Below are 25774 nucleotides of genomic sequence, written 5' to 3' on the forward strand. Positions count from 1 at the left end.
TCCTTTCAGTACTTACTGGTTCACTGATGCCTTTCCCAGCAGCTCGGCCCTCACGGCCTTTGAAACAGACTGAAAAGGTACTTCACCAGTGTAAACATACAAGAATTGCAGGGCTGGGGCAGATATATGAGGGCTGTGGTGTAAGACAGCAGAGAAGATGGACATGTACTGGCAGAGGGAAAAGATGGAGGAATGCCATGGGCATGGCAGGAGATGAAACACTTAGAGGAAAACAAAGGCAGGTGGGAGATGAGAGAGATGGTGCAATTACCATGGATGAAATCTGAGGAAAGGCCATGATGCCATAGTAAGAAAGGCAGCACAGAATGAAAATACATGATGTGTGTGACTCATGCATCTCTACCAGGGAAGGAATGTAGCCATGCCATGGGGCTTTCACTTGAGATGTCAAGACTGGCCTGCTTCCATGAAAGGGCTGAAAGCAATGATGACAGGACGAAAATTCCCCGTGGTGTGGACAGATCGAGACACTTGTCTAGAGTGAACGGCCTTGAGGAGAACCCCTATGAGGAGCGGCTCACAGGCTCACTTTCAGCCTGCAGGAGACTGAGGGAGACCTCATTGCAATGTACAAATTCCTCAGGAGGGGAAGAGGAGGCGCAGACACTGATCTCTGCTCTGTGGTGACCAGTGACAGGACACAAGGGAATGGGCTGAAGTTGTGCCAGGGGAGGTTTAGTTTGGATATTATAAAAAGGTTCTTCACCCAGAGGGTGGTTGGGCACTGAACAGGCTCCCCAGGGCAGTGGTCACAGCACCAAGGCTGACAGAGTTCAAGAAACGCATGGACAATGCTCTCAGGCACATGGTGTGACTCATGGGGATCTCCTGTGCAGGGCCAGGAGTTGGACTCGATAATCCTTGTAGGTCCCTTCCAACTCAAAAGACTGTGATTCAGTGAGTGAGATGACAACACGGCACCCCGTGGGCCTCCTCCATATGGAGCTGGAGCCTGGCTGGAGGACGCTCCTGGCAGTCCTCTACAGGCCTGACAAAGGCGGAAGGGGAAAAACTAGAAGGAAAAAGACTCCAGCCCTGCGCCTGGGGTCCGCAGCTTCCCAAAGCTGGCAAAAAGAGTAACGCGATCGGTGACCGAACGCCGGCCTAGGGCATGCGCCGGGCTGCTCTCTGCCGCTCCTTCCCCATAAAAGAGCTGATTAACGCGTGTCGTCCGGGTCAGGCCGGCGCTGGGTCCCGTTACCTCGGCCGCTTCCTGCCCGCCTCCCCCACCCCCGGCGCCGCCCGGCCCGGCCCGGCCCGGCCCGGCCGCCCGCCCGCGCGGGAGAGCCGCCGCCCTGCCGGAGAGTTTCCTCTTCCTCCAGCGGCGCGGCCGGGGCGGGAGGAGGAGGAGGAGGAGGAGGAGGAGGAAGGGGCCGGGGCCGGGAAGGCTTCAGCGCGGCCGCCGCTGGTGCGGCAGGGGCGGGGCGGCGCGGGAGGCGGCGCCAGCGGCCGGCGGGGCCCGGAGTCACCGTGTCACGGCGCCCGGGAAGCCGTTGCCGCCGGATCCGCCCCCCGCAGGGCGAGCGAGGAGGAAGGAGGAGGAGGAGAGGGAGGAGGAGGGAGGCCGGCTCCTCGCCGCCTCTTGTGTTTTCGCCCCCTTCCCGGCCCAGCCCCGGCCCCTCTCCTCTCGCAGCGGGGCGGCGGCGGGGGGGCGAGGCCGCAGCGGCGCCCGAGCTGCCCGCGGGAGCCCTGGGAGGGGCCTGGGCCGCCGCCTCTGGACTAGGATGTCCCGACATGAAGGTGAGCGGCGCGGGGCGCCCAGGCCGCTCCCGGCGGCGGCGGCAGCGGGGCCCGGCCCGGCGGCCTCGGGGGCCGATCATCATCATGGCGCCGCCGGGAGCGGGCCCCGGGGCCCGGCGGCGGAAGGAAGGCGAGGCCCGGGCGGGCGGGCCGCGCTCTGCAGTGTCATAGCGGGGCAGGCCGGTACGGCCCGTTCGCCGCGCGGCCGAGGCCGGGCGGGGCCGGGCCGCAGGTACGGCCGGCGGGACCCGGAGCTGGCCCCGCTCCTCTGCCCGAAGGACGGGCGGAGCGGGGCGCGGCGCCCCCGGCGGGCCCGGCCGCGGTGGGTGGGCGGCGGCGCGGGGCGGCCCTGCCGACGTGTCGGCCCCGCCGCGGCGGGTCCGCCGGGCCGGGGGCCCCGCTGGGTGCCGGGGAGCGGGGCCGGGGGCACAGCGGGGCGAGCAGCCTGCGCGGCCCTGCTGGGGGGTGTCGCGTCCTGGCGGCCCCGGGGGCGGCCCCCTTCCCCTTCGCCTTGCTTTGCGGCGCAGGAGGCCGATGCTGGTGTAGTAGTGGCATGTTTTGAGGCCGCCGAAGAAACGTGTCCTGTGTGCTGCCTGCCCCTGCTCCCAGTTGTGTTTACCGCCGTAGAGGAGTTCGGTTGGCAGTTCAGCATTAGTCAGAAGGAGCAGGGTGGAGGAAGAGATGGAAGCTAAGAAAGGAGTCTCTACAGGAAGAATATGGGAGTGTGAAAACAGGAGAGAAAGTCGCTGGGTTTTTCTGTGCCTGTTTACCAGCGTGTAAAGTGTTTGGACTACTATTAAAGTACTCTGTAAAAGCGGGGTTTGTCATTTGAAAATACAACCTTCTGCCATGTTAGGAACTTAATTCAGCACCTGTCTCCATTTTCTCTTATCTAATTTCTCTTTTATCTAATTTCTCATTTCTCTGTTTTATCTAATCTTAAAGTGTTTTGACAAAAACATTTTAGGGGAATTCAATATTTATAACTCTTAATGCTGACTTCTAGTTGCTTGATGCTGGACAGTGGTGTATGTGCAATGGATTTTTGGTGTGTGGTGCAGTATTTTGCAGACTTCTTGTTTGTGCAAATATGTGTGCATCCCTATCAAAGAATTGTCTTTCCTGAATCCACTAGCTCTTTTTTTGCTTGCTTGTTAAAGTTAAATTTAGTGGGAGTGCTACTTTCTGTTTCTCCCCTCCCCCTGCCCTCCATAAAATACATGTTTTCCCAAGAGAGTGGAGATGGATTTCATTATGGTTAAAGATGCAGTTTTTAACTGAAGTGAGCATTGATCACAAAGTTGTTGTTGCTGGTGTTGTAGGACTATACAGTCAGCAAGACTTTGCTGTGATGCATGTATCCATATACTTTCTTTGAAGCACAGTAGTAGAATACAAGCTTTTCTAGCTTGAACAGGCAAAAATTATGGAAGTGATATCATAGTGATATCATGTGTTGTTCTTCAGTGGTAAATGCATGGACTATTATAAAAGGTGGTGATGTGTGCTAAAAAGACATTTCAGTCCTGGAGTGGCCTTTTTAAGACAGAAAAAGTTTGAAGGTAGGTTTCTGTGTAAGAGTGTTTCTGATGGAGACTATATTGTAGATTTTTGGTTTAGTTGTTAGATTTTTTTGTAGCAAAGAAAATTACATTTCCTGTCTTAAATATTTGTTGATGTTTTTAGAAGGAGTGACTGTTAATGAAATCAGGCTTAATATTCTCTTTCAGAAGCAGATTCATCAGTGATTGTTCTGTTAGGCACACCTAGTTAGAAAAAAAAGGGAAATAGTTGTCTTTCTTGCCTGGTGAGTGTGAGTTTTGGTAATTTTTGTATTGTGGATGTGGACTACTCAGGTATGTATGTGGACAGGCACATATGTTCCTGAAACCATGAGAACACTGTGAGATTAAAAATGACATCTACTACTTTGTCCTTGTGATCATTTTCATTAACAAGCTAGTCTATCTCTTAATTTCTCAGTGATTCTCCTCTTACCTCGCACTTCAGATGTTTTCTTTTAGTCAACTTTAGTTGCAGGGATAGAATAACACATATTAGTATGGGGGCCGTGGTTTTCCAACTTCATGGAAAAGGGATTTGGAGACTTGATTTTGGTAGAACTCTGGAAATCCATAGAAATTATATATTAAAAAAATAATTCATGTGCAAGGTCATTCATAACTGACAGCTTTTGATGCAGTGTAACTAGTTTGGGGATGGCTGTCTTGGAAGAATATGGTAAAGGGAAAAAGAAAGCTTCAGTCATGTTTAAGTAATTCTTTTTTTTTTTCTGTGTGTTTCCTTTAAAATGGTCCATCTGCAAAGTTACAGAGATTTATTGGTGGTTCTTCACAGCATCTGGATGCTGTACCAGTTTTATGATGGAAAAAGATTAAATGGAGAAATTGGAATTCTAAAGTCTCGGGACTTTAAATAGGTTGTGAAGCATCTGACGGAGACTTAAGCTTACTTTACATCAAAGTTTCTTGACCGTTTCTTTGGTGTAATAATCTCTGCAATACAGTTGTTGGGGTTTTTTTGGTTGTTTGGTTTTGGGGTTTTTTTTTTGGTTTTTTTTTTTTTTTTTTTTTTTAAGGGAGATTTTTTTTATGCTTTAGAAAAATTCTGACCACAGCCTGCCTTTTCACTGTGCTCTCATTTCACACGTGAACTCTAGACTCGTGTTTCTCCCGAATTCAGGAAAATGGGCACCAACTAGAATTTGAATTATTGTTGCTTTTTTTGAAATGTTCGTTCGTTGTTTAAGAGACTTCATTAGTAATGCTGTCAAGAGTTAAGTATTTGTACTTGCTATTGCTGGTCTCTTCTAATTTTTCAAACCCATTTTTATTCCGTGATTTTGTGTTAAGAGACTAGCTATTCTGTGCCTTTGGTTTTGTAGAATGCAACATGAGGTCATCCCCTGGTCTTGGATTTCATGTTGTTCCCTTTATAGGAGCAATGTGCTGTGTTTCTCTGGGTTAGCCCCTCTGTGGCGGAGTATGTGGTGGTGTAATATTTGGCAACCTACAAGGAACAGGTAGGTAACTTTTTTTTTTTATGCTCTAGAGAGTTTACCGGTAGTGTTTTGCTTATTAAAGATTATCTCTTTCTGTGGGCATGCACCTGGCAATGGTTCTCTCCTGTGTCGGGAGACACCACGCAGGACAGCAGAAAAGTATAGAATTACCACTTCCAGGAGTGTCATTAGAAGACCACTTTTGCAACTTCTTTTGGAGAACTAGGTTACTGCAGCATTACTGGCCCGGCTTCAGGTTCCCCACACCTGGCAGCTCCAGAGGGCTCCCAGTGCCATACCACCAGCATCACCTCTGTCTCACATGCTCTGCACCCCACTCCCAAACCTAGTTCCATCCTTTTTTCTTATTCTTACTAAAGGGTGTAGTCTTTTAAGCTTTGAGAAACAGTCAGCAATAAGTGGTAGTGATTTTTGATGGTGCCCATTTGTCAGCTTTTTTTATGAATCAGCAAAACCCTGCAGTTAATCCTAGTCCCACATGTAGTAAAGTTGTGAGTGGATGGTGGTAACACAGCTAGGAAGGGAGAGCTCCTCAGAGTGACTGTGGAGTTTCTAAATGTTCTGTACTGCCTTCAGGCTCCTTGTACTTCAAGGAGCTGATGTCTTGGTGCTCCTCTCTTTTGTGTGTATACATAAATGTGTGGCATAGAGATACTTACATCAAGTGCTTATTTGTAATAGAAGGGCAAATAAGTAAATTTTAAAAAGAAAGACACCAAACGGTCTTTGAAATTCAGTCCGTCATAGTTGCAGTTGAATATGTACCAACCACATAAAAACAATTAATGTAAGGGTTATGGTAGCTTGAGGCCTCTAGCTGTGCAGTGAAAAATTGGGAGTCTGGGCTGATGACATTTTCTATATGCTCACAATACAAAACATGAACAAAACTTCATAACAAACTCCTTGAAAACGCTAAAAGAGTAATTTCTGCCCTTTGTAATTATGCAACAACTGTGTCATACTTGAGCTGCAGGAGGGTACTACGAACTTCTGACAAGACAAATAACACTAAGCAGTTGTGGGTAACTTAATACATCATGTAATGTCTGTTACAGAATTGCTACTAAGTGCAGAATTAATATATTTTTGCATGTAAAACTTTTAATTCAATTACCAAGACTACATATTTTTCATAGAAAGTGCTCAAGACACTGTGTTAGTGAAGTATGGCATTTAATGATGAAATGTGCATCTGTGAGACCAGTTACAACTTGCTGCCTTCTGATACTTACTTTGCTTACATATTCTCCAAATATGGAGTTTGCTATTTCACAATACAGAATAATAACAAATTCTTTTGTATGCTGCTGCCACTTAGACCTATTTTGTAGAGAATAAATCCAGATTAAGTTGTATGTGTAATATAAAACAGTGAGGTTTTTTGAATTTGTACCAGTACTTGAGTCTGACAGAGCATTTTCTAACTGTATATGCAAAGTGCTTTATACTCCTGTTAGTTTTACTCTGTGGTAGCATAGGAATGCATCTAATTACAGATCTAGTGCAGTGTCTGAAAATGAGTTAGTGTGACAATTGGACTATTGAGAGCTGTGTTTAGAACAAAAAATGTTAAATATAAACAGCTGCAAATGTGATCAGAAATATTTGAACACAGTAATTTGCTTTATTATTAAACTGTTGTTTGATTTCAGTAGGAAACTGAATGATCATTTAGTAATAAAAAGAACTGGAAACATAATTCATATTTTAACTGGAAAGATGCGTACTGGTTTTGTGGAAGCTAGGTTTTCATTTTAAAAAAAAGATTACTGGTTCTGATGGTTTAGAAAAACAGACAGTGTGAACCAAGATGCTGCTGTACCTGCAGAGTCTGTGAACAAGGTCCTCCAAAAATGTTTGTAAAGAGACCATTTTTTCTCTCAGGTCATCATAAAAAGTAATGCTATGGATCATGGAAAACAGGAGAAAAAGATTAGAATTAGTTATCTATGTTAAAATGTTAGTAGCCTGTATCTTAAGCAGAAAAATGGGAACAGAACAGTGATACTTTTACCGTTTTTGGGTGGGAGTGAAGAGAGAAGGCAAATGGTGAAAAATCTCATACATCCAAATATTTGTTTGAACAAAAAGGGGTTCAGGGGAAATTCATAGAGCCATGAAAATTGCTTGAGCAGTAGTGGACAAATAAAATTCGTCCATGTCAAATAAAAAGAAAGTTTTTCGAATACTTTAGTGTGTTTACGTTACTGATAAGGTTTGAGGGAGAATTTTTGGTGTTGCTTCTTGGTTGTTGTGTCTTCATTGTTACCTTACTTCTGTTACTGTTAAATAAAAAGCCAAAGTGGCGACTAACGCAGGAAGTGTTAACACATCCCTGGACACCACAGCAGATTTGAAGAACGTCGCTCAGGAACTGGGATGTACCAGAATTTGGTTGCAGGGACAGCAGTAATTCAGTGTTTTTTTAGTATCTTCGTGTTGTACACAGTTGTGTATTCTGTACTGCATACCACCCCTGCCTCCTTTAAGGTGTGCAGGAGGGTTCTCTGTGTTAGACCACTTCTCAGTGTTTGGAATTGTGCAGCAAATGAGCAGATATAGGTGTTACAGAAATAAAGGATGGTCGAGGTGTTGACAGTGGAGCTTTGTTGTGGAGAGCTGGATCTACTGTCCTGTCTTGTGCTGCAGAGTTCTTGTGAACTGCTAGGTAAATACCTTCAGAAAGAATTCACAGGTAGCTGTTAGCTGTTCCTTTGGTTGTGAAGGCCTGATCTGGGGGTTTTGGGATTGAGCATTCACACCTGCAACTGTAGTAACTGAGCAGTGAGCTTTGAAAAAAACCCGCTTGATTCTAGAATATCAAGGATTCTGAAAAATCCGTCCTTTGGCTTCTTGGATTGGGTGACTGGGTTCAGTGGACTTAGAGCTTTAATCTTTACATGCCTTGGTTTCCCTCTATATCAAGAGAAAGAAAATACTGCTCTAGAAGTGCTGTTAAAGTTAATTTGTTGATGTTTGTGCTGCGTTGAAATACAATAGAGAAAATGCTTGCAGGGAGAAGGCAGTGAGAAAATCCATGGTCAGTGCGAATTTTTTTGAAGTGTGTGATAACTAAGGGCTCAGATTGTCAAACAAGGACAAAACAGACATTCCTGTTTGTTTACTGATCATATGCACTGGTGCACTGAGTAAGGTGATATTTTTGGGGAAAGGAATCTAATTGTGTTAGGTAGCATTTCCAGTGAATTCTGACCATGGATTGATTCTAGGGATATATATTTTTTTTATATTGGTAAGGTTGCGAGCTTCCATAGTTTTTGTTCTTGGAATAACTTGGGCTAAATCAATCCTCCACATGCAATGTATTCTTCCCTGTACAGGATTTAGAACAGATGAGGGGATTTGGAAGCTGCAGATGTTGAAAACTGAGAGATAACAGAGAAGGGATATACAAGCTTAACTGTAGGCAGAAATGTTGCTCACTCATACAGAAACAACATTATTAAGGTACTGTGAGCAGCTTGGACACATTGAGTTCAGAGAACTCAAGCAGAGTGCTGTTAGTGACTCGGAATGTGTGAGGGGGAGTTACTGCATGGACAGAAGCTGAAAAGCAGTTTGCCTCAGAAAGGCTGATACCGAGAGAGAATCTGAAAGAAAGGCATCATCTGCATAAGATGTAATCTCTAATATCCCCTTTCAAATAGAAAAATAAATTTCATTAATTCAAAAGGGGGAATAAAACTGAACTGCTTTTTCATACACTGTGTAATGAGATTGTGAGAATTTTTTCATGGAATGTTCTTAGGGCTACCTCGTATCCAGATTGAACAATTAAAGCTTTGGATTTTGTCTTAAACTTTCTTCTCCAGGTCTTTCATCTATTTCAGATTCAAGTGTTTATCTTAAGGATCTTAAATTTTAGGTCCCTTTGCCTGAAGCATCACTTGAGCATCTGGTTTGAACTTACTCCTATGGGGTTTTTGTATATCTAGTCCGCAGGGTTATCCACATTTTTATCTCAATATAATATTTTGACAATTAATTTTGGTGCACTGAAATAAGACCATTTTGAATTCAGTGTGGAGCATAGAGACAAACTCTTTAGTTTCACTATTTCGGAATATATGTGTAACCCACCTTTTCATTTACCAAGTTTGGAAGTGAGGTCTGTGCCAAGTGAAAATTGTGAGATAGCATCACAGAAGCCCCCAAATTATTCTGAAAGGCAAGTACAGGTGATGACTTGATTTCTACCACTTGAAGTTATTTGTTCTAGTTTGGAATTAACTTTTAAGTATTAATAGAAGTTGTCACTGGAACCTCTGACATATTAGGAGAAAATGGTTTCCCCTGCCAGGTTTGTTCTGAGAATATGGTTTGAATGAATGATGGAAGGGGGATGGATTTATTTGGTAATTTTTGTCTTTTTTGTCTTTTAATGTTAAAATATTTTTAAAAAAATATTAGGCTTAATCTGTGATTTGCTTTTATGTGATAATTCCTCTTCTTATTGCCCATTTCTCACCCTGAAGTGAATTTCCTGCATGTATTAATTCTTTCTGTTGTGATTGTTTTATTTGGAGCTTCTAGGAGACTTTCTGTAAAAGTTGCCCCATTTTCAGTTGAGAGAGACCTGGGTAAAACTTTTTTATTGCAATTAAGTGTGGAACCTGGACACAAGAGACCATGATGTTTTTCCCATTTGCACATGGGATATCAGGCGGAGATTTTATATTTTGTAAGAAAGCAGTCAGGAAAGTCTTCTAGAGGTAGGACTTGGTGGTCTTGTACCCCATCTCATTGAGTTTTGTCAATGCAAGTCCATTCTTCCAAATTTTTTACTCATTGGGACATTTCACTAGCATATACTGTTTGCAGCTATCACTTCATACAGTTTTCCTATACTATTTAAAATTTGTTTTTAATTTCAGCATTTCTATAATTTCACTTTTTTTTCCCAAGATTCTATTTATCCTCTTCCACATTGATTTGTATCATCCCACTGTCATCACTGACAAAAATCCAACTGAAGAAAGACATTAATTTAAACAAAAGAAAAGTAATTTTTTTAAAAAATGCTGCAGAAGTAGGATGAAAAAACAGACAGAGTTTAAAAAAAATTATAACTGCATTTTTTTTTCTTATCTCAGGTCAGATTTGGTCTTCCCCCATCACTTCTGCCACTTCCTGGTACCAGATTCTTTTTGGGAGGCAATGTTTCTTGTCTTGACTGACAAGAGGTGCTGTCTCTGGTAGGATAAATTATCTTCTTTGCTTTCTTTCTTTTTGTCTTTGATCTCTTATCTTTTACCTCATACTTTGTTGTCACTATTCTTTCTTCCCTTTCCCCATTATGCTCTCCCTCTCTTGCTTTCCTCCTTTGAGTGCTCTGGGGTGGGATTTTCAAAAACACCTGGGGGAAGCTGTAGACCCATGTCGGGTTCAAGTGCAGTAGAAATTTAATGCCTGCCTCTGCAAGCCTCTTTGAAAAGCAAAGCTCTGGCATTTCTTGCCCTCGCTTATTTCAGAAAACAGCTGTTGCTGAAAAGGTTTTTAGGCAGTGTTTTCTTTGGCCAGTTACAGAGATTAATCTGTGTTTTGGTTTTTTTTTTTTTAGTTAGCTGATGAGATGAGGTGGCTTTAGTAGTGAAGATTTAACTAGGTTATGACTGAAGTATTCTTTAATTACTTGTCAAGGAGAGTCCTTGTTTACAGAACTCTTCAGTAACAATTGATTCCTAGTGTAAATGCTATTTACTGTCAGCTTATTGATACTAAAGCAGCCAGTATTATTGGCTAAAGGTGATTACTAGTGGCCTGCTCTATTAGACTATATTTACTCTAAAAAAAGTAAACTATGAGGTGAAATATTTACATATAAACAGTGTAGAAATTAGTATAAATTAATCTGACAGAGGAAAATATACATATTCCTGTTAGGATTGTAGTTTTAAACTGATTTCTCAACCAATATTGGGACCAACATGAGTTGCTTTCTGAATGCTTGACAGTATGGCAGGAACTTTATGGCAGCTTCTGGAAAATAAACACCTGGGTGTGTGCCTAGAACAACACTAGAATTACTTGGCAGTTGAATAGAGGCATCCTGGAGGTGGCTGGTTGGAGAATGGTGCTGTGAGCTGTGTTAAACATGTGGTACTCTCTGTACTTGATATAAGTACCTCAAGTATCCTACCTCCAGCAGCAGTACAAGATCATACATGATTTTCAAGGTCAGAAATGCACTAGGATGTAGTCATGAAAGGACTTCTTCTGTGATTGTCAGTAACTTCTGTCTTTGTCTCCAAAGAAATGATTCTGGTAAGAATCAGTGTTCAGTTTTACGGGAAATATGTTTTTGCATAACTTAACAGTGTGTGTGTGTGTGTGTGTGTGTGTGTATTAACTTAGGATCCTAGAAATCAGTGTTCACCTGGAATGAATTTTAAACTACTGTGAGTCTTGAAAATAACCACTGTCAGTTGGACTTCCTTCTGTAATAGAATGAAATTAACTCTGAAGAAATCTGTAGTTTGGGCACAGAGGCTTGTCTGTGCTGAGGGTACCATCACATCACTTTTCACTTCAACAAAGCAAATATTTCAATTATTGCAAACGTTTGCATGTGCTTTTGATATAGGCAGTAATGCTGAGATGTACCTAGCACAAACAATGTTTAGTGTACAGCTATTATTTGTATCAGTATGCAGGCTGAGGCGTAGATTGTCTCTGCAGGTGGAAAATCTCTGTAGAAGAACCTTGTGATCCACCAAAGAAAGGGGACTGTGAGAGCAATTTCAATAACAGTAATAGTGCCGGAACATAGGTCACATTTAGACTGACACAGATGTGCCATTGCAGTTTCCAGGGTTTCTTCTGACTTTGTCTTTACTTTCTGAGAGTAAATAAGGCCACTAACTTCAGCACCTGAATTATTGGTACTATTATTTTTCAAGTACCCAAAGCAGACTCTCTAAACCTAGCTGTGGAAAATGAGGTAAGAGATGAGGGAAAGAGAATTCAGGATGCCCTTGAAGAAGGACACCTAAGCTTTGCAAAAGTAAGCTGTAGAGAATGCAGAGCTTTCTACGTCATGACTAAGCTTTTTTCAATCTAGATGTGAATACGGTAGCTCAGATGATCTTAATTCCGTACCTGTTCCCTGCTATGGTTTGTACTGTTCTGTTAAGATGAAAATGTCAGTAAATGTAGTTTGATCTCTGTGTAGATGGGAATCAGTCAATTCTACTGTAAACCATGACCTGTTGATTATAATAATTAAATACCATGTAGATTTAGGGAGGTGGAGTAGAAACTGTACGGAGTGTCTTGACCCAGGAGTAGGTCAAACACATTTTCAAGCTCTCTTCTCCTTTGATTACCTTCAATTTTGGAAAAGTACAAAGGTGAATAAATTTATTTGCCCTCCTGAATTCAGAAAGAATGTATGCTGTGATCTGCAGATATCTTTTCTGAGCTTGCTTTGCCATAAGGATGTGAAATGCCAGGCAGGGTCTGTCTTCGTATACACTGTTCCTTATGCCGAAAAACTTTTGTGAGGAGTGGAGAAAACAGCTGGAGATTTTGCTATAGAGGAGTGACTTTGGAAATGAAGATACACAAGTGAAGATTTCTTACTATATAACCTTGTCTTTATAGTGAAAAGAATTGAATAATTGACTGTTATTAGTCAGTTATTTAGTGGTAGAGGCTGATATTGATAACGTTCTTGTGCTGTTGCAAACTGCTGTCTGAAGTTTAGGTGGAAACAGATGATCTGCAAGATGCAAACTCTCAAGTGTAACTGATGTGATATTAAAAAAATAAAAGTATAAATGGAGGATTTTAACAGGTTTGGGGGTTATTTTATAATCTGTTAGAATATTATCCAACTCCTACGTATTGGAGCCAGTTACTGGGAGGTGTCATTACTGTACCTCAAAGCTCAGTTATTATTTTGTTCCTGGAAGCATTAGGAATTAAAGGAAAGTGACCAGAAAGTGAAGGAATGAATTGTTGAGAATTCCATGCCAGAATACATTTATTTAGTGAAGAGTGAAGTACTTTGAGGTGGTAATTCATGGAGATGCAGGACTCCAGACTCTAGCTTTGAGGAATACCATGATGCAGAACGAGTATTTCAAGTCAGCTGCTGGTGAACACTCTTTGTAGTACTTGCATTAAGCATTGTGTTGAGCTTCTTTCGCACCTCTTTTTCCTTTCTTCTAATGCTCTTGAAAAAATTATTGCTTTTCAAGAAAGCAGACACTTTCTTAACTTTTGTAATAGGACATTGCATTAAATGTCCCTAATTGGTAAGATGGCGCTGCCTTGCACGCTCTTTCACAGTGCTAAGCATTTGGCAGTTTTAAAGGTCCATAATGTAGTTTGTTCCAGTTATGCCAAAAACTCAAGAGAAACTGGGGGACTCAGGAATGCCTCAGAAATTAGAAACTGCAGAGGAAATGCTTTGAATGATCTGATGACCTACATTCAGAATGGAGCAAACCTTAGGGGTAAAGAAGACTAAAGAAGTTGTGTGTAAATAATAGGGTCCTTTTGTTTTCCTCCTGCAGCAATTGTAAGGCATCTGCTAAGGGTACACAAGAAAAATGGGCTTGCTGTTGACTCTACCATAGGCCCTCACTTGAAGTAGTTGGGTCTGTTACCTGTACTGAAAGATGTCTGCAAATCAAAAAAATGCTTACAAAACTCCAACTGTGAAATATATTTTATGTGGGGAGTATTTCAGGTACATCACCATAACTCTTTCACCCTGAAAAATTTTATGCTCTGATGGAACTGTAAACTTTGGGAAGGTAGGAGCTTCTGAATTGCTTCTGAGTTTCGTTGCTCTGCTGAGAGGTGTGTCAGTGAAGTAAGGTAGCTACCAGCTCTAGCACACCCAGAAGTGCCTGGAAGGAAAGTAGTTAATGTTTACTTTTACTTGTAATACCTGGTGTGTTGTAGCAGTTGACAGAGAGCTGAGAAAATCTGTTAAAATAACAGTTGGCTTAAAAGGTGTACAGGAATGTGGACATCCTGTTCAGCTGAACAGGCTGAAGGTGTCTCTTCACCTCTGTACCCCATCGACACCACCTAGAGGGCTGCCAAGGGCAATGGACAGAGTTTCAGGCTCATACCAACCCCACTTGACGGGTATCTCTAGACTGGAGAACTTGCTATTTTTATGGTAGAACTGGTTGCATGTTTGACACCCATTCCCATGTCAAACATGAGAATCAAACACAGTGTTCAGTAAGGCAGTCTTAAAAAGGTACTAATTACAGAATATGCAAGTTTGTGGGTGAGTGATTTTGCTCATAAACATTTGAGAACTTGAAAAAGTAGCTTACTGGGTGAAAATCACCTTTGTGTAGAATTCAAGCGAAGTGCACTGGGCAGTGGAGAACAGAGCTTTTAGGTTAGTCTGAAAAATGTAAAGAAAAAAGTTTGTGTGCTTCCAAGAGGCAGATATTGAGGTAAAACAGTTGAAATATCTCTATGTCCACCTTCCCCTAGTTCATTACCTAGTTTTTCTTCAGTAGTATCTTTGTATTGTAGCACTCAGAGGTTTTTTTGTAATAGAGTGATCATTTAAAAACTCTTCTCAATGAAGTTCTGTCAGATTTCTTTGTTACAGTTAATGTTTCCTTTATCCTTAAAGCAGTGTTTCATGCATTTTGTAACTGTAGCATGGTATCCGAACCTGCAGTAGGCAGTAATGAGACATACTGGGTGTTTGGCCTTCCCTCTCCTTTTTTTCTTAAATCATGAAGTGAGGTCTGTTTTATCTGCTTTGATAAAATGCTGCGTTATTGGCATCTGGTTTATTTTGTAGTTCAGCAAATAGAAAGATCTCGATCTTGTTTAAGAGAATGAGCTAATTACAGTAAAGAGACTTAAGTACTTGAAAACTCATGAACTGGGATCTATAAATCAGTGTTGGGCTTTAGTGTTTAGTGATAGATTGAAAGTTCTTCAGGAAAATGATGTGACTTGTAGGGTGGTGTAGTGGGTTTCTGTGGCTGGGTTTTGGTAGCAGGGGGGGCTTACAGGGGTGGCTTCTGTCAGAAGCTGCCAGAAGCTTCCCCTGTCCCATGGAGCCAGTGCCAGCCGGCTCCAGGATGGGCTTCCTGCTGGCTGGCCAAGGCCAAGCCAATGAGGAGTGACAGTAACACCTCTGTGATAACATATTTAAGAACAGAAGGTTGTTGTGCAGAAAGAATTCCAGCCAGGGAAGAGCAGAGAGAGAACATGGGAACAACAAGGTAGTGACCAAGGGCAGTGCAGAAGGAGGGGCAGGAGGTGCTCCAGGCACCGGAGCTGAGGCCCTGCAGCCCGTGGGGCAGAGCATGGTGGGGCAGAGACCCCCTTGCAGCCCATGGGGGAGCATCGGGGTGCAGAGACCCCCCTGCAGCCCATGGATGAGCCCATGCTGGAGCAGGTGGATATCTGAAGGAGGCAGTGACCCTGTGGGAGGCCCAAGAGGGAGTGGGGTCCTGCTGGGGACCTGCAGCCCCTGGAGAGGGAAGCCCACACTGGAGCAGGTTTTGCCTGGGTGGCACTTGTGGCCCCTGTGGGGGACCCATGTTGGGACAGCTCATTGGTGAAGGACTGACCCCATGGAGGAGTGACCCACGGGACAGCAGTTTGGGAAGAACTGCTGCCTGAGGGATGGACTCACACCGGAGAGGTCCATCAAGGACTGTCTCCTGTGGAGGGACCCCACGGGAGCAGGGGAAGGACTCCTCTCTCTGAGCAGTGGCAGAAACAACAACAACCCCCATTCCTGGCCCCCTGCACCACTGAGGGGGAGGAGGGAGAACACACAAGGAAAGAGGGGTAGGAGGAAGGTGGTTTTAAGGTTATTTTACTTCTCATTCTTTTACTCTGACCCTCTTAGTAATAAATTTAGGTACTATCCCCGCTTTGAGTCTGTTTTGCCTGTGATGGTGACCAGTCAGTGACCTCTCCCAACTGTTATCTCAACTGATGAATCCTTAGCTGTTTTTTTTTCTTTCCTCTGTCCAATTGCAGAGGGAGAGCGAGAGACTTTTGTGGGTACCTGGCATCCAGCCAGGGTCAACCCACTACAGGTGGTTAGTAAATTATTCTTAAAAGTAAGTTGGATATGTAAGTGGGATGATTAGGACTGTCAGGGAAGTGTTCCAGAAGATCATCTTTGGTTCTTTATGCGCGTGCGGTTTAAGAGGACAAGAAAAAAGAAACTGCAAGTAAAAAAGCTAAATTAAACTCCTCCTGATCAGAAGAACAAAGAGAAAGGAAGGCATTTGGTATGGCTGGCAAATGGCTGAGTTGCCAATCCAGGGACCATATGAGTGTGTATAAGCAGCCCTGCTGAGAAGGACCCGAGGATGCTGGTGGGTGAGAGGCTGGACACTACCCAGCAATGGGCACTCAAAGCCCAGAAAGCAAATTGTGTCCTGGGCTGCATCAAAAGCAGCGGGGCCAGCAAGGCAAGGGAGGGGATTCTGCCCCTCTACTCTACTCTTGTGACTCCCCACCTGGAGCACTGCATCCAGCTCTGGGGTGCTCAGCACAATAAGGGTATCAACCTGTTTGAGGGAGTCCAGAGGAGGGGCCACCAAGATGAGGAGAGGGACGGAGCACCTCTCCTATGAGGAAAGGCTGAGAGAACTGGAATTGTTCAGCCTGGAGAAGAGAAGGCTTTGGGATGCCCCAATTGCAGCCTTCCAATATCTGAAGAAAGCCTACAAGAAAGATGGAAAAACTTTTTACAGGAGAATGTAGTGACAGGACAAGGGGGAATGGCTTCAAAGTGAAAGAGGGCAGGTTTAGATTAGATATTAGAAAAAAATTCTTTTGAAGGTGGTGAGGCACTGGGACAGGTTGCCCAGAGAAGTTTTGGATGCCCCATGTCTGGGAGTGTTCAAGGCCAGGTTGGATGGGGCTTTATGCAACCTGGTCTAGTGAGAGGTGTCCCTGCCCACAGCAGGATGGTAGGATCTGGGTAATCTTTAAGGTCACTTTCGACCCAGGTTATTGTATGATTCTCTGAATTAGCAAAGAAGTCTGTGCCATGAGGAATCAGAAAGAAGGGGAGAGAGGAATGGAACAAACTCAAAGCCTGACGTGAAATGTTTTTTATTTTGGCTTATTGTATATCCTGCAGCACTCCTGTGGTGTAACTTTCCCATCATAAGCAATTGTAGTTTCTGCAGGCATGTTTAACAGCCTGAGATACAGTTCTCTGTAACAGTGTAAGGAAAAGACTGCCAAGGCAGTCTGTTTATGTTCATACTGAGAAAAATGCCCGAGAAAGCCCAGGGTAGAATATTTCTAATACTTAAATGAATGTACTGTAAGTTTTTGACCTATTACTGCTCTGTCTTGTGTTCAGAGAAACTCAATTATTTTTACAAGGTTCTAGACCTCTTGTGGTGTTAAGGAAAGATAAATTCTTTTTATGATACTGTGGTACCATTCAAAACAGCTTTTGGAAAGTAGTAAATTTGAAAGTGATTTTGTGCTCTTCTCTGTGAAATGAATTGTTTGGGAGGAATCTAGGTGTGACTGCCGTGTATTAGGCATTGCTGCTCTCTTTGGTGAAGAGGAGAACCACTTGCTCTTCTTTCCCTGCCTCTTCCAGCTGCTTTCTGGATGTGTGTTCCTCACATGAAAAGCCTGTATATTGCCAGACCACTTTGTGCAAGTCTTTAAGTCTTCAGTTATTGTGGGGTATCTAATCTCAGAGCATTACTGCTAGAGCTGGAGCACTTGCTGCACGAAAACTTTTTTATTTTTCACTTCTAGATCTTTGGTTTCCCAGCTAGTGTTGCCCACTTTCTGCACTGGGTTAAATTTGGCCTTTTCCCCATCCCACAGGAGTAGAAAAGCTTCCAGTGTTTGCCTATTTGTGGAATGTTTAAGAGGATCAGGAATGAATCTGATAGTGCAAAAGGAAGTAAAGCTGAGCGTGTGTTCCAGACACCAGGGCTATGGATAGGGTGTACCTAGAAATTTAATTTCTGCTAAGGCTCTTGTGAAGGTAAGAATTTACAAGGAAAATGAATACATTTTGCCTCTGCCAGGTGTTGCGTTTTTTTTTCTTTCTTATGTGCCTGAAACATGTCATAGAAAAAGCAGTCTTCAAGCATGTTTACTTCTCTGCTCAGGTGGGCTGTACTGCTCAGTTCACTCCCATTCCTGACAGGATATGTGTCTTGTTTTTCTTGTGCGTTTTTCCCTTTTTATGCCACTCTTCATAAATAACACTAATCCAAATGCACAAAGGCTTATTTTCTCAGAAAACTGTCCTTTAATTCTTTCAGGGCTTGACAGGGAAGCACAAGTTATTTTGTTTAAGTTCTTTTTAGTGTTTCTTCATGCTTCTTACACCTGTAAAACTCATTTGTGTGTGATGTACTTTCCCCCAGCCCAATTGTCTCTTAGCAGGTGCTTACCTGAGCAGTATATTTCTGTTGTCTCTTTAGTCCTGAAACAAACTCAGGAACCTGGTCCTGTCCTATTACATGAGAAACTTTGACATTGTTTTCTTAGATAGAGGATGTAGCTCAGTGTTGTTACTCTTATTTTCTTGCCCTGGCACTGTTTGTAACTTCTCCAGTTTAAGTATTTTTCTGTTAATAGAATTTACATGCCGTTTGCCGTTTTCCAGATTAGCAGAGTTGTTAAATAAAATCATGTTTGGTGCCAGTTCCTTTGCTGCCACATTACAAAGTTTCTGTGCTTCATTGCAATCTGTTTAGCTTTAATGTATTTACAGTACTTTACCAGGCTTTTGTGTTGTGATGGTTTTGGTGGTCAAATGAAATTATATTAAATTGAATAATAAGAAACATATGAGACAGTATCAAATAATTAATAAGAAATCCAAATCTGCTTGAGAAGAGGTCCTGTCAGATTCCTTCGTAGTGTTGGGCATGTTTTGCCAGTGCTTACTAATGACTTGTTCCTGAAGTGCTAGAGTTGACTGAAACTGTTGTGTTTGTAGCTTCCACAGCCTGGGATGTGAAAGCAAAAATGGAAAAACTCCTTATTGCAGCAGGCTGGCTGATGCTCATGGACCAAGGCTCAGACTTGCTGGGCCAGGTGTATTGCTTGATTCTTTGTTTCTACACCAGGCCAGCAGGATGAGGGCAGTGATTGTCCCCCTATACGTGCCATTGGCGAGGCCATGCCTCAAGTATTTTGTTCAGTTTTGGGCCCCTCACTTTAAAAAGGACATTTTGATGCTGGGGCACGTCCAGAGAAGGGCAACAAGGCTCATGAAAGGTCTAGAAAATGTGTCTTATGGGGAACAGCTGAGGAGCTGGGTTTGTTTTGTCTCAAGAAGAGCAGGCTTGTTGGGGGACCTCATTGCTCTCTACAACTACTTGAAAGGAAGAGGTAGTGTGGTGGGGACTGGTATCTTCTACCGTGTCTATAGTGAGAGGACTAGAGGACATGCCTTAAGCTGAGGCAGAGGAGATTCAGATTAAATATTAGAAAATTTTTTTCACTGTTAGTGGTCAGACACTGGAACAGGTTGCCCAGGGAGGTGGTGGAGTCACTATCCCTGGAAGTGTTCAAGAGATATCTCAGTCTGGTGCTGAGTGGTGTGGTTGAGTGGTTTAGGGGTTACAGTGGTGGTGCTGGGTTGATGGTTGGACTGGGTGATCTTAAAGATCTCTTCCAACCCCGATGATTCTGTGATTCTGAGTATCAGGCACTGGGCAAGAGGGCTTCATGAAATTTGTTGACGACAGAGAGATGACCAAATTCAGGTGTCTGTTTCTACTCCAAACTCTAGGCAGGAAGGAGGAGCGCAGTTAAGAAAACAAAAGCCTTTTACAGGCCTGATTCCCTCCCTTTCCTCCTCTCTTTTTTTTCCATTTCCAGGTCAACATCTCTTCCTGCAATTTCAGTCCTACTGGTTCTTTTTGCAGACATGCTAGTCTGGTTCTTGCTTCTTGCACTCTTTTATACAACAATACTCCTTGTTCACCCATGCTTCACACAAGCTGTGTGAGGAGACAGTGTCTTTAGTTGTTTCAAGGGTATGGTGTATGAATTTTCTGTTCAGCACTTGGAGCTGCAAAGGTGATGAAGTTTGTTCTATGTCATAGGTGTCTTTAGTGTTTGTTTTCACAATCTGCCCTAGTAAACACATGAGGAAAAGTAAACAAAAATCAAAGTTCTGTGGTTTGTGTGAATTTCTGGTCAAATTTTGACAGACACAGCAGAAGTTTATGTTCCTAGAATTTAACCTCTCAAATTACGCAGTAGTCTGCATTAAGAGATGAAGCTATTAAAGTAAGAAACATTTGTCATTTCCTTTTTTAATGTTGTCAAATAGCATGTATTTTCCAATCTTCGGTCCTGGAAACAAGTGAACTGCTTGAGTAGAATGTCTTCCTTTAGGTCTGGGCTTGCTGTATGGCATGTAGACTACAGGTAGTTAATGTCAAGCAAATTTATTTGAGAACAAACAAAACCTGAAAACAACACCCTGAAAGAGGATCTTGTGCTGAAATGTATCAAATGCATTTTAAAAGCAGTGTGTTACTTATGATCTTCAGTATACATAAAATGCTGTAAACAGGTTGCAACCTTTTGTACCACAAAAGAGGCAGCAGAACTTTTTAGTTTTGACTTGCATGTCTTAAGTTGGGGGTTTTGAAACGTAGCAACCATGAAGTTTGTCCAGTCCCTTGAAGTTCAGTGGTACTTCTTTCAGAAGGTGTGTCTTTCAGAAAGGTGAACCCTCTTAGTACCTCATGTAAGTTAGTAAGAAATTCTAAAGTAAGTGGCATTTTCATTCTGGAAAAGAAACCGTTGATAGACCAATTTTTTATTTGTGTTGGACATCAAAGAAATTCAGTGATCCTCACTCTGAGCACTGATGAATTAAAAACAGTATCTGAATTACAGACTGGAAGGTTGGCTTTTGGACACTGAGCTACCGACAGGAATGTTAAATGGTGAAACTGCCCATGAAACTAAGGTCTTCTGGTGTATTGCTAAAAGCAAGGAGTTTAATTCTGTGGAATATCAGAATGATTAAATATCGCTCTCAGGAAGTAATTGTTGTGTTTTCATTGTTTGAATACTTCAAATGTAGACTTTGTATGTGTTCAAAATATTTCTTAGTGACTGGTGAATGGCATTTTCTTTGAAATTTCTAAAAATTGAGCGATATATCCAAAGTATTGATAGAGTTTAGCAGCTCATGTTACTGAGCTTGGAACATATTTCAGTGTCTCTGCATAGCTCATGTTTGACTATAAGTTCTCCGTAGGAGAAAAAAAACCAACTGAATTTTCTGCAGTTTCTCAGGTAATTTTTTATCTGGGTCAGATATCTGGTCTTTTATTATCATTGCTATTCTAATTGCTCCTAGTTTCCGAGGAGACCAAGCTAGGGAAAAAGTCTTTACTTTTTTACAAATGGATGTCTGTCCAAGGCAGTAATGGCTTGGGATATTGAAGACACATTAATTGAAGTTATATCTTAGCTTTGTTTGTAATTGTAAATACAAATTAGTTCTGATATATGTAGTATTTGAACCATATGGTTTTTTTCAGTGTTACACTCTCCATTATGGAATCAGATGATGTGCTCCCTTTTGTGTGTCTATTAAACCCAGAAGTTGCTTTAATTTTAGCTAATTTCTAGCAAAACCAATTCTGTGTCATAAAATCAAATTATATTTGGCTATCAGGATCAAAATATGAAAGGTGTTGGAGAGGAGCATTGTTTTGGCTTCTTTTTTTTTTTTTCAATCACTATTCAATGCTGAAGTCATGGACCTGAATTAGGTGACGATGTGGGATGACTTGACATAAATGTAGTAAAAATTTTGTACTGAAGGGGTAAAACATATTTTATTAGTGGGACTGTTAAGTGTCTCCTGACTCATTTCACTCCAAATGTGAAGCTGGAGAGGTTGAGACTGTTGATATTGCGGGAGAGAATACTGCTGAAGAAACTTTGAGAATGTGAAGTTTGACAGTTAAAGGTAAACCAAAGCTCCTTAGGCTTTTAGCACAATGCTGTCCTCTGGTGGAACAGTGTTGCATTAAAACAGCACTTTTCGTCGAGCAGAAAAATTTTAATTAGATGTGATATGTGTTATGCAGTGTATTCTGGGACTTACATAGCAATCACAAAGTAGAAGAAAATTTGAGGACACCTCCAGTATTATCTATGATAGTGAAAATGTAATCTGTAACTAAAAGGGATATTTCTTACTCTTATCATTCCTAGTCAATGCTTTGCAAAAGGTGAAGCAGAAGCTCTTACTGAATAGCAAGTCGTTTGGGGTTTAGTAGGATTTCATTCTAGGATTCTTTTAAAAGTCAATAGTAACAATTGTGCAAGTCAAAAGTGTATCAAAATCCATGTCACACATTGTTCATGCTCTTCTTTTGGCTGCGGGTATTTGTTCCCTGCTTTAAAGTGAATCTTTCCAGACTATGTTTTTTTTTTTTCTTCTCAAAACCAGTGATTAATATGGATGTATCCATTTTAATCTGACGTTTTTTAATCTGTAACATACCTGCTATAGTTGCAAATATAAGGTAAATACAAGGAAATGTTGCATAGGCACATACTGAAAGACATGCTGTGCTAGATAGAATATGTTATCTTAGAGTATTTGGGGTTTTCGCAGAGTGAACTTTTGGAATTTCGGTTGATGTAAAGATTAAAGTATGAAACACTAAAGTCAAGGCTTTTACTATAGTAGAGAAGATAAGGTGGGAGGAAATTATTTGGCTATTTCAGTTTCCAGATCCCAGGTTGGGTAGGTGGTTGAAGTTTTGGCAGCCAAATAATAGGCGTGAAGAAGAACAGGAAAAACTGTTAGGCCTGACTTTGCTCAGACTGTTATAAAAAAAGGGAAAAACAAGTGATATAATTGCTGGAAAAGAGATCCTGCTGGATTCCAGGGGAGGTCTGGGAATTAAGCATGTGCTTAACTCCTAAATTTCAGTTTAATAATTTTTCCTTTTGCAGTTTTCATTCTCTGCTACAAATAAAGATATAAGAGTTAACCTGGCACATCCCCTGCTGCCAGCTGGTTGCTTAAAGGGGAGAATGTAGTAGTTGTGGCAAAATACTGACCCTGAGACGTGTAGAAAGTGCACTGTCTCTAAAATGTTATTCTCTTAATCTGACTTCCCCAGCCAAAGTGATGTGTTATGCTGGTGTTAGTTTTTCCTGTTTGAATTGCGTTGTAGGTCTTCTGATAATTGATTATCAGAAGTGAAGTTCATCTGCTGTTCGAAGATGTGGTATATTTTCACTGCAAGTGTTCCGACGTTTTAAATACAAACATTATGTTGTGATTTGTGTTTATGACTGAATTTCTGCCAAGTTAATGTCACGTGGTATGTGGAGGTTGCAGTTTGGAATAATATGGAGAAGTACTGACATAAAGAAAACATGTAAATGGAAACTTAAAAATGTCTGTGTTCAAGTAGGAATGATGTAGGTGTTTGAGACAACCTGTGACTGGAGGAGTTTGTTGCAAAGAGGTTTACACCTGCATTAAATCAACTTTTCTGAGGCTAAAGGAAAAGAGTGGGGAAAAATATGACTTACTGGAGTACTGTGGCTTAGTACTTCATTTGGAAAGCTGTTAGTGTCTGACATAGGCTCTGGGTTAAATAAGTCTGCTTATTTCACTGTGATGTCTAACTTGCTGATCAGCTGTTTTCTAGAAAGTTTAGTAGGCAACAAAAAGGCTTGCAGTGCTGCCAATAACTGATAAGTGTTGTGTGTGTAGTGTGCATTGTTGGGGAGATGCGTGTGCTGCTTAGGTAAAATTTTGTGGGTCTCTGTGTGGAGAAGGGAAGAAAGCAAACAAACCAACTGAAGCGATGAAATTTAGTCTACAGTTAGCAAAGCAAGTTTTTCTCAGAAGTTAAGTTGCTCTCAGTGTCCAAATCACCAGACTGTTGAAGATCCTTCAGAGCTAATGGATAAAACTTCAGAGAAAAGCAAATTTAAAGTGAGAAAGATTTTATTTATTTTTTACTTAAAAGCCAAAACCCAACCAAACAAGAAAAACCTAAAACAATTTTGAAGATGGTAATCTGACCATCTTCAAAACGTGGTTCTTTGACGCTATTAACAAAGATTCTGGAAATATTTTCTTCTAATATGCTATTCCATTTAGACTGATGCTTGCAGAATAGATATGGAGTGAGACAAATAGAGAAATAGGTTCAGTATTCACAAAACTACCGTGCTAGATATTAGAAACTACTAAAAATGCCTTAAAATATCCCAGTAGATAAAGAAAGTAAATTAAAAAAATTATAAAATTATTTTTCTCACTGTCCATCCAAATGTTGTGATGCAATTGTTTTGAACAAGTAGGATATGTTCAAAAGAAATTACTCACTGATGTGTTTCTGTATTACTTGTATAAGGCTTCTGTTCAGATGTTATATAGTGGAGTATAAAAAAAAAAGGGGGGGCAAAAATTTTTCTGTAATTAACACCAGTCCTCTGACAGTTAGGCTTAAAAAAATAGGGAGATGGCTAATATGACTCTTTAGTTCTGGCAGTTTTATTTCTCTGAAGTTGTCTGTGCTTTTACCAAACTATGAAGAACAAGTCTTAACTGATGCTGAAAGAGGATGCTGATCAAAATCCTGCTTCAGTAGTACACACTGGTTTCTTTTGTGAAGGCCCTTAATTTGCTGCCACGGTTAAAGGAAGTTTGTGTTAGCCTTCACGGATTACAAGACAATGTCACTTCTGCACTTGAATAGGTAACCCAGAGAGAACTGAAACCATATGGAGGAAAATGAAAACCTTTGGAAGGTGTGAAAGCCTTTCCTCTGACCACACATGCAGTGTGACTGCTTTACAGTGCAAAGGTTGTGCTTGAGAAAGAAATAGAATGGAGAGAACTGATGCAGCCTAACTTCAAAAAACACCTTAGCTTTCTCTTCTGTTGTTTTAAATGGAAAAATTTATACTGAATTTGTACCCCCCTTATAATGTCAGGGTTGGTCATGGCGTTCTTCAGAATTAAAATATTAGGAAGTGTGAAAGTAAAGGCTTAAAAGCTAGTATATTTTTGTCAGTGGTTGGTTTGCTTGTTGTTGGTTTTTTCCTCTTGATCAGCCATTTTGCAACTTAGCTTTTAGAAGTGGCCCCAAGGTTCCTAATTGAACAGTCAAAATACTGGCAAATGCTAAGAGGTGACCAGTGCCTGTAGGAGGGTGCATCCAAGGAGATTTTATGACTTAACCTCTTATAATTTCAGTTTGCCCTTATTTTACTTGAAGAATTCTAGATTGTAACTTTGGGAGAGCCGTGTCTTTCAAAGACACAAGTGCATTTGAAAATTGAGTCCCGTGTCAGCCGCATGCATCAGACGTGGTTGGCTCTTTTTAGTTGTTGAGAGGCAATAGCAACAAATCCGCCTCGTAAAAGAGGGCTTTTGTTACTGTCTTAAAGCAATTTTATTTGTTCACAGGTGTCAGCTGTGATGCATGTTTAAAAGGAAATTTTCGAGGTCGCCGATACAAGTGTTTAATTTGCTACGATTACGATCTATGCGCAACTTGTTATGAGAGTGGTGCAACGACAACGAGACATACAACTGACCATCCAATGCAGTGCATACTAACAAGAGTAGATTTTGGTAAGTGGTAATTTCAAACTCTAGCAATTTGCTGCTCTGTTGTGTCTACAAACATAATGCTGATTTTCGTGTTTCCACTTATTACTCACTTCCCCCATCAGTGCGCTGAAATAAGAGCCAGGTTCTCATGTTCTAATGAACAGGCATGGGGTTTTTTTTGATTTTTAGCACAGAAGAACTGCTTTATGTATTTTTTTTTTGATTGGCACATGTGTATTTTTGATTTTCTCATTTTGGTCTGATAACAGCAGATTATCAGACTAATAAACTTAATTAATAACAGTGAGTGTTAGTGGAAGTGCCACAGTCTACAAGAGATAAAATCCTGGTGAGATTTTCTAGGAAGGTTATTC

The 25774-nt window shown here is 41.7% G+C and overlaps 1 protein-coding gene across 5 annotated transcripts in view; it reads left to right on the plus strand.

Annotated features, from left to right (window-relative positions):
* The first annotated feature begins 1556 nt into the window (after positions 1-1556).
* KCMF1 (potassium channel modulatory factor 1) overlaps positions 1557-25774 on the plus strand; it is a 48546-nt gene continuing 24328 nt past the window's right edge. The window contains exons 1-3 of one of the 5 annotated variants that reach the window (XM_051777581.1): positions 1557-1761; positions 9922-10023; positions 25254-25421. In XM_051777581.1, the coding sequence (XP_051633541.1) occupies positions 25391-25421 (31 nt within the window). In that variant the 5' untranslated portion in view covers positions 1557-1761; positions 9922-10023; positions 25254-25390. Of the gene's footprint in view, positions 1762-2373; positions 2398-4714; positions 4805-9921; positions 10024-25253; positions 25422-25774 lie in introns of those variants that run through there. The other 4 variants (XM_051777582.1, XM_051777580.1, XM_051777584.1 and 1 more) reach the window with 4 other exon arrangements.

Source organism: Manacus candei, unplaced genomic scaffold, assembly GCF_025592945.1.
Source record: "Manacus candei isolate 608988 ecotype Guabito, Panama unplaced genomic scaffold, ASM2559294v1 h1tg000010l, whole genome shotgun sequence".
NCBI classification, from domain to species: domain Eukaryota; kingdom Metazoa; phylum Chordata; class Aves; order Passeriformes; family Pipridae; genus Manacus; species Manacus candei.